General features: G+C 32.1%; 2 protein-coding genes across 2 annotated transcripts; both read left to right on the top strand.

The window, feature by feature from the left end:
* The first annotated feature begins 2,770 nt into the window (after window positions 1-2,770).
* LOC133705023 (glutathione transferase GST 23-like) lies at window positions 2,771-3,803 on the top strand. The gene is made up of 2 exons (XM_062130118.1): window positions 2,771-3,111; window positions 3,236-3,803. Exons 1-2 carry the CDS (start codon window positions 2,800-2,802, stop codon window positions 3,587-3,589), a joined length of 666 nt encoding a protein of 221 aa, XP_061986102.1. The 5' UTR covers window positions 2,771-2,799; the 3' UTR covers window positions 3,590-3,803.
* Window positions 3,804-6,323: 2,520 nt separating this feature from the next.
* On the top strand, window positions 6,324-8,708 carry LOC133704803 (uncharacterized). Its single transcript, XM_062129799.1, has 4 exons — window positions 6,324-6,720; window positions 7,273-7,377; window positions 7,538-7,594; window positions 8,173-8,708. The coding sequence occupies exons 1-4, from the start codon at window positions 6,397-6,399 to the stop codon at window positions 8,500-8,502; spliced, it is 816 nt and encodes a 271-aa protein (XP_061985783.1). The 5' UTR covers window positions 6,324-6,396; the 3' UTR covers window positions 8,503-8,708.
* Window positions 8,709-8,959: the final 251 nt, after the last annotated feature.

Raw genomic sequence — 8,959 nt, 5'->3', positions numbered from 1 at the left:
ACAGTGTCTCTCCGCATAGTTTTTTTTTGTTATAATTTTTTTAAAATTATCTTTTTAATTTTTTTTTATTATTGAGTTGTTTGTAAATTACAATTACAAGTCATTACAAATAAGACTAAATCATGTGGGGAAGCACTGTAGTTTTCATCATAAAACACTGCGAATTGCTACAGTGTTTCCATCATGATTTTTTTTTCTTTTTTTGGTGTTTGTTTTGTTTTTTTTTCTAAAATTATCTCTGTCAATTTTTTTTTTAATATTGAGCTGATTAAGAATTTAGCTTTGTAAATTTTTTTTAAACACTGTGAATTGTTGCAGTGTTTTCCCGTGTGTTTTTTTTTTATGATTTTTTCCAAAATTATCTTTGTCGATTTTTTTTAATATTGAGTTAGTTAAGAATTATAATTGCAATAAAGCTAAATCATATGAGGAAAGCGTTGTAGTTTTTATCACAAAACACTGTGAATTGCTACAATATTTCTCTAAATGGTTTTTTATTTTATTTTATTGGGAAGAACGCTATAGTTTTCCTCACAAAACATTTTCAATTGCTGCAACGTTTTTTCTCCTGGGTTTTTTTCCTTCCAAAATTATATTTGTTGGTTTTTTTTAATATTAAGTTGGTAGAGAATTTAGCTTTGTAATTTTTTTTGTTTTTTATTAACTGAAAAGCTAAATCATGTGGCGAAAGCACTGTATATTTCCTCACAAAACACTGTAGATTGCTACAAATTATTTTGTTCAGTCTTTAAGTTTTTTATCACCAACACAACTTTTTTTTCCGTCATGAAATATTTGCTCTATCATACCTTTAATTTCAATTGCTTATCTAGCATTGGTTTACAATTACAACACCATAAAGTGCATTTGTTTTATAAGTCCACGGCAGCGCGCGGGCATGTCATCTCGCATATATATAAAAGATGATGCATTGCATGCAAAACCTAGAATCCGACTACTATGGTGGCTAGAAAAATGAGGTCATTTGTTTTTTCATCCAAAATCTAATTTTCAACCTATTTTGATCCAAAACATGTTGAAAACACTCTAAAAACCTTATTACACCAATTCGTGATCTTCAAAAACCCAATAAACCACCACAAAACTCGAAAACACCAGAAATAAAATTCTTCACGAGCTTAAATTTTTTGTTTGAGGTGCTTTCAAAGTAAACAAACACCTAAACACAAACCCCTCATTATATAAAATATGTTGACATAAAAATCAATCGTTTTAGTGGTCAGAATCTCTCCCGTCGATAATTTTCTCTATCTAAGTCAGAATTTGACGACTCCCTCTCTCCCCTCCCAATAGAAAATGATTGGAAAAAAGAAAAATAAAGTTAGGTATCACAATGTGTTGTCTTTAAATTTAAAAAATTGATCACTTAATATCTAAAAAACATGAGAGAATTAAATAAATATTTTAACGAAACTTTTAACCTGCCCTGTATCACCCGAGACTTTTGCTTTAGTTCGCTTTATTTTAATTCAACTTTTGTTTCTTAAAAAAATATGTGATTGGAAGTTAATTTGTACTTGAAAAAACTAAATTGCACAAAATAAAAATTACTAAAAATACACTACTTCAATTCCAATGAATTATAAAGAAGTGCAAAATATTGCCAGCACATTTTATATATATATATATATATATATTTTGTTAATAATAAGTATTCGAGTCAAATTATGTATATTTTAATTAATTTTATGAGGATTTAAAATTAACAAGATAAATTTATAATAATCTTAAAATTTATAACATTAAAACTAATAAAGTTTTTTAAAAAAATCTAAAGTTTTAGAAGTTAAATTACAACCATCAATATTAAAAAAAAAAGCGATACTTTTAGTTTGTAGTTAATTAGTGATCAATTCAGATAGTCGATGGATTATTTGGCAGGAGGTTAACAAGAGAAAAAGGGTGTCAAATCAGGGATAGTTTTTTCCTGCTTTGCTTAATTCAATAACATCACGATATTGGTAGGCATGTCAGGTCTTGGAGACGGGCACTGAGATTTCTTCGAAGTTCGAAAGCCAGACAGGTTCATGACTACGTCTGTCCTTATCCACCACCTAATCCGAAGGCTAGGCACGAATACGTTCAAAGACTGTAACTTTCCACAGAGTAGTCAGTGTTTCTTGCCAGGAAAATAAACTGCACACCGTGACAAAAAAGAAAAAGAAAAAGGTTCATAGTATGAATTTTCAACGATATCCATTAATTTTAATATATTTTCAACTAAAAAAATAAAAAACTTTTAAAAGTTAATCAGATTGTGATATTCATTAATTTTAACATTTCTTTAAATTTGTTTGAAATGAATCTTGTTTCTTTTCTTTGTTTTTTTGTTTGTTTGATGAATCTCGTTTCATCATCATGTGCACATCCGAGATTAATCAAGAATTACTTGCAAATCACGATGTCCAAGTTAAATTAAAAAAAATTCGGAATCAAAGTTATGGACCAAGTCAAGTCAATACTTGCAATAGAAAAAAATGTTTCTTGCATCTTGAATTTGCTGACCCATCACACAAAAAAGCAAAGGCAAAAGAATATTGATGGTCGGAAGTTTGTATTAAAATAATATTTTTTATTTTTTAAAAATGTATTTTTAACTTGGAATCATTAAAATAATAAAAAAATATTTTTTTTAAAAAATACCGTTTGAAATGCATTCCCAGCTGCCCTCAATAGCAAATGTGTACTGCCCATTGCCCAAGCAAGACTCTTTCATTAAATCAGCACTATAAATGACTATGGCAGGTAAAGAACAATCACCATACAAATCCCTTGGTCATGGCGGAGGTAGTGAAGCTGCTTGGAGCATGGTCCAGCCCATTTGTTTTCCGAGTGATATGGGCACTAAAAATAAAGGGCATTCCATATGAGTTCATAGAAGAAGATGTTACCAACAAAAGTCCTCTGCTTCTGAAGAATAACCCTGTTCTTAAGAAGATCCCAGTGCTTCTCCATGGCGAAAAACCAGTTTGCGAGTCCATGATTATTGTCGAATACATCGATGAGATATGGCCCCAAAATCCCTTGTTGCCCAATGACCCTTACGAGAGAGCTCTGGCTCGTTTCTGGGTCAAATTTACCGAGGATAAGGTAAAGAGTACAGGCATCATTTTACATTACATATAATATTACTATGAAACCGGACTTGCCATGCTTAACTTTCTCTACTCCGTTAGTTTCTATCAATTAATGTCATGATTAATTCTGGCTGCAGTGTTCTTCAGTGTGGCAAATCTCTCTCGCTCAAGGTGAAGAACTTGAGAAGAGAGTGAAGGAAACCGTGGATTTGTTGCAAACTGTAGAAGAGCACGGGTTAGGGGAGAAGAAATTTTTTGGTGGCGACAACGTAGGGATAGCAGACATAGCTTTTGGTGCAGTTATTCACTGGTTGAAAATCATTGAAGAAATAGTAGGGATAAAAGTATTTGAAGCACATAAATTTCCTCGCCTGCATGAATGGATTGAAAATTTCAAGCAATTGCCTGCAGTTAAAGAAAACCTTCCGGATTGGGATTGGATTGTTTCCTACTTTAAGAGTCACAGAGAAGAGAGGCTTGCATCCGCCTGATCGCAGTTATACTGGCAATAATAAAATCTGTGTTCTTCAGTGTTCCGGGGTTCTGGATCTGTGTCCAGTCTCTTCTTGCCTTCGTGTCATCTTTGAGCTGTTTGTGGTTTGTTCTTTCTTGTGTTGGGTCTCGCCCTCCGTTTCCTTTGTGTGGTCGTTTTGTACCTTACATGCGTGAAATAACAAGGAATAGAGGACTCCATAGCTTCTGATTCTTGTTTGTGCTGACGATTAACAAGTCTTCAATCTAGGGGCAGTTTGTTCCAAACGGAGTTTTTCTAAATTTTTTTTAAAAAATTGTTTAAGATTTATTTTTATATATTTTATTATTTTGATTTTATGATATTAAAAATAAATTTTAAAAAATAAAAAATATTATTTTAATTTATTTTTTTAAAAAACCAACTAATATTATATTCTCAAGCAACCACTCTCTTAATCAAAATCAGAAATAGAAAGTGTTTGATATAATAATCAAAAGGGATAGTAAAATAACATATAGTGTAGAGTATTTGATAGAGTATTTGTTTTTACATTTTAATTTATTTTTTATCTAAAAAATATTAAATTAATTTTTTAGATATTTTAAAAGATTTTAATATACTAATTTTATGCACCTTAATATCAAATATCCTCTAAATCCAAATAATATTAGCTTTTTTTATTCTTGTTTTTGTTTTTGATGGAGAGTGCTGGCTAATCTATAACATCACTACGTATCATTTTCATTAGATCTTGACTAGATAGGTGTTTCGTTATATTTTGCATACCAGTTCAAATTTTTTCAGAAAATAATATTTAAAGGATGATAATTTAAGATAAATTGGATTAAATTTATTAAGTCAGACTCGAATATAAAATTGAAATATTTCAAAGAAAAAAATAAAAAATAAATCATAAAATTCAAGATCTAATAACCCAATGTCAATGATGAAAAAAAATCAAAAAATACAATGTCGAAGAAGTAAATTCAAGTCAATTCAGCCTAACTTTATAAATCCATAACCCGCGATATGAGATCGAGATAAAAAAAAATCAAAAGAAGCACGTAGCAAAAAATACAGAGTTCAACAAAAAAAACTGAGTTGACCCGAGTTAACTTTACCAACTCGACATTGTGATGACCAAACAGAAAAACAAACAAGAAAATAACAAAACTCAAGGGTAAATTATTCAATGCAAAATGATAAAATTAAAAAAAAAACTTAATAAAAAAATGCAAACTAACTGGGGTTAACTTTACCGTATCGTACCAGAGATAACTCATCATGCATTTGTTTTTAAATAATACTTAATAAAACACACTCAAGGGTCAATAATTCTACGACAAAGGATAAAATTAAAAAAAAATATTTTTTTAAAAAGAATCAATTCATGTTAATTCAACTAATTAGTGATATGAGATAAGAGGCAAGAATAACCCAATAAAAAAAAACAGAACAAATCAAGAAGCTCAAGGCTCTAGAATTCAATATCAAATGATGAAAATAAAAAAAAAAAGACCTTAAAAAAATCAAAATTAAACTAGGTTCATCGTCGAAACTAGTGGACCAGATTATGAGACTAGGATTATCCTGTAAAAGACAAATGTGAAAAAACCATAAAAAATTAAAATTAAAACAATGAGGACTAAACAATGCATAAAAATAATTGAAAGAAATTAACTAGTGACTAAATTGAAAAACAAATTAAATGAAGAAAATTATATAAAAAAAAGCAATAAAAAAAATAAGTACCAAAATTGAAAACTAAATAAAATTAAATTAAACTCCTAAGGAAATAATAATAATAATAATAATAATGAAAAGGATAAAAAAATAGCTATCAAAAGAATGAAAAATCATATTAGATAAAAAAATCTAATAAAATTAAATGATGAGGGACGGAATTAAAAACAAAACAAACTTAAAAAAGTATCAAATTTTTAAAAAAAAATTAAAAGAATAAGAATTAGGCTCTGAACAAATACAAACTGGAGGACACAATTAAATTTAGCAAAGCTTTGCATGTATACCAAAGCCTAGAAAAAAAAAAGAAAAAGGGGATGAAAAAGACCAATCATAACAAAAATGCCATTCAAATAACAAAATGCACCACCCTAAAAGATGTGCCACCATCGACACGGGTAAATAGACAATCAACCTTTTTTGGTCACGGTACTTATCCCTACACGCCACTAGAATGATGTAAGGGGGGATGACTCGTCTATACGTGTGTGGCATGCGTAAGTCTATTTTATTGATTTATTAATATTGTAATAATACAAATTATTAAAAAAACTCTAAAGGCATACGAACATTATAAAAAAAACAATGATGTAAGTACAAAAATACCCTCCTAGGACAATTTTTTATTTTTCAAAGACAGAATAAAAATGAAATTTTACTGTATATAAAATATACAAAAACAAAACAACTTTTTTTTTTAAAGATTAATATTTTTTAAACTTGAAGAGCACAAATATTATTTAATTTAATTGTACAGATAAATTTATAAAGATGCAAAGCCCCTGATCAAAGGCTAATTTTTTGAGCTCTCAAGAGTAATAAAGTATTTTTACTGTACATAAAAAACACAAAACACAGAATAAAAACTTTATCACTGACTAATTCTTAAATAAAATTTAAATCACATGAAAAATATGATGCTAAGGCAATCAGTAAATGGAATAAAAGATAAAACGGTAAATACACTGTCTGAATCCACCCACGGTGTTTTTACTCACAAAGCGATGTAAATCACTGAGATTGGGCAACACGACAACAAAGAAAACCTACAAATATGCTAAAAAGGAAAAAAATACAAATATGATTCGCATTCCTCCTCCTTTTTCTTCTTCCACTTCGATGGCACAGACCAGCAATCAAGAATTACAGGAGAACCAAAGTAAGGATTTGGAAGAGGGATTGGCTTTAGCAATGGAGACGATGGGAAAGGAACGGGAAAGGAAAAGAAAGAAGATGAGAGAGGAAGGAGGCCTTCCCCTTTGTCAAGACCCATTGGATCTGCTTGGTAGGGACTTGATGTTGAGGGTTTTGAACAACCTCGATGCACGCAGCGTGGCACGATGCCTCGTCGTCTCTCGTAGCTGGAACCGTGTTGCTTCTAGTGATCTTCTCTGGACCTCCAAGGTGTTTTTCTTCTGTCTTTCCTTCTTAATTGATGTTTGTTCCGATACTGTGATGGGTTTGATTATCATTTATTTAATTGGGGAATTTTGAGGTGTTGTAGCTAAGTCTTTAATTAATTATTATTTGTTAGTTTGCTTGCTTTGATCTTTTCGTCAATGATTTATGCTAATAAACAAAAGATTAATGTGTTGTTAAGTTAGAGTGGAAGGTAGAGAGAATGTAAAGTTAAGGTAAGTGGAACGAATAGTATACAGAACGAAGTCGTTGGTGGTGGTGGGGGGGCCTTGAGGTTAGCACCTCGATGCAGGGTTGAGAAGGCTACCATTTCCAATGAAATTTTGATGGGTCTCGGTGCCTTTTGCTAATCCCGCAAACTGAACATCCTTTCCTTTCTGAGCAAAGAATTTTACTGTGCTATCAGGAAGCTTCCATTCTAGTTCTATGGTCCATGTTACTGTCTGTGTTCATGATGAAAAACTGTTGTATTGTTTGTTGGGAATAATTTATTTGTCCATTATGAAATTTGACTTCCACTTTTGCTGTCTGTTTTAGTGTGAGGAATTGTGGCATGGGAAGGCACACTTACCGCGCTTGTCTCTTGTCGGGGGAGTTTCTAAGTTAGATGCCTATTCACTATCTGTTATGGACGGTAAACGTGTGAGTATCGAATAACCTGTGTCCCTATTCCCCACTCTCTATCTCCTTTTCCATTTCATACAGTCCTCACTCAAGCAGAAACTTGTGCATACATGTTTTACATGTGAATGTGCTTGGGAAGACCCGACCAAAGTGATTGTTTTGTTTGTTGTTATGTCAGACTCGAATTGCGAAGGATGATCTGTGTGATCATGTCTGGGATTTTCATTTTACCAAGGTATGCTTCTTCTATACTCTTTGGAAGAGTTAAACCCAAGTCAGGTTGTGAATTTTTTTGCCATCAATATGGTGCCTAAATTTTCGTAGTATAGTGCATTGATGATTCAACAAAGCGAAGCTTGCTGGCCTTAAAAAGTGTTAATTATGGAAGGATTTTATAGTTTACAAAGCCAAAGCTCTTTGCCATTTTGTTTATTGTTTGATTACAAATACCTGCATGCAAAGCAGCCTTGTCATTCCAATTCTGAGGGATGTCATGTTTCAGTGCACATGTTCTCATGATTAATCCTTGGAATCCTTGCTCACTTGTTTATGTGATAACCTGCTTTACTACATTTTCCTACTTAGTGAAAGCTCTTGGTAATTCAAAGCCTTTTTCTCTGGTGGATTTTCCAATCATTCCAATAATTTCTGCATCTAATGTTGTGTATGACATCTAAACCAATAATTCTCAATTTGGACAATCATCAACCTTTTGACTTGGTTTCTCAAGTTTAGTTCATATCTTGCTTGAGTCTCATTGCTACCCTTTCTTTATTAGCCCATTTAGTTTGACAAATATCAATGCGCCCACAGGTGGCTCCAGAATACTGGCGCAATCTTGATCCCTACTGGAAAGGCAATGGCCCTCCAATGCACCGCTACTTTCATCAAGATGGAAGCCAAACTGCAGATCCTGACGACAAGGTCTGGGGTGGTCATGAATGCTGTTATTCCATTGTGACTAGTATGATTGGTGGAGGAAAGATCAGGGAGCACTATGTTCGGATAAACCGGTGGCTTCCTCTTGCCGTGTCCAGAAAACAGGACTGGAGCTGGGAAATGTCCAATAACTTCTACTGTTACTCCAGTGTTCCAGATGCCTACAAGGAAGGTGGAACAGGTCCACTATTTTTGGTTATGTAAATATTTCTCCTCATATATAATTGTTGTTTTTAGCTTCCTCTATTCAGCACCCTGCTTGAAACTGTAACTGAAATTGCAAGCTTTTTTATACAGGTTTATGTGAATAACATAGTGCTAGTAAGTCATGCTTGAGACGTATGATTTGTGCGTTGTACAGAATATATCATAGGTATCCATAAAAATAGGATGAACTTTTCTTTCGGTAAGATTTGAAGAGTTCAAGGGATATACATAGGCCATGATTACATGTTTGACCCTAAAGCTTCTCTGTACTGTACAAAAGAAGAATTGTTTCCGTCTGGTGCATGCGATTTTCACAGTATAGTGCGTGTTCTTATTCTTTTACATCCTTGGGGTCGCATCATGTTATTTGCTCACGGAACTTTCATCTAATTTGATTGCTCATCTTCCATAACGATATTGGCAAAAACCAATTATACAGGAATTAGGTTTAGAA

The sequence above is a fragment of the Populus nigra genome, chromosome 10 (assembly GCF_951802175.1).
Source record: "Populus nigra chromosome 10, ddPopNigr1.1, whole genome shotgun sequence".
Classification (NCBI taxonomy): domain Eukaryota; kingdom Viridiplantae; phylum Streptophyta; class Magnoliopsida; order Malpighiales; family Salicaceae; genus Populus; species Populus nigra.
The sequence above is the reverse complement of the archived record's forward strand: the minus strand, read 5'-3'. Positions and strand labels throughout refer to the sequence as shown.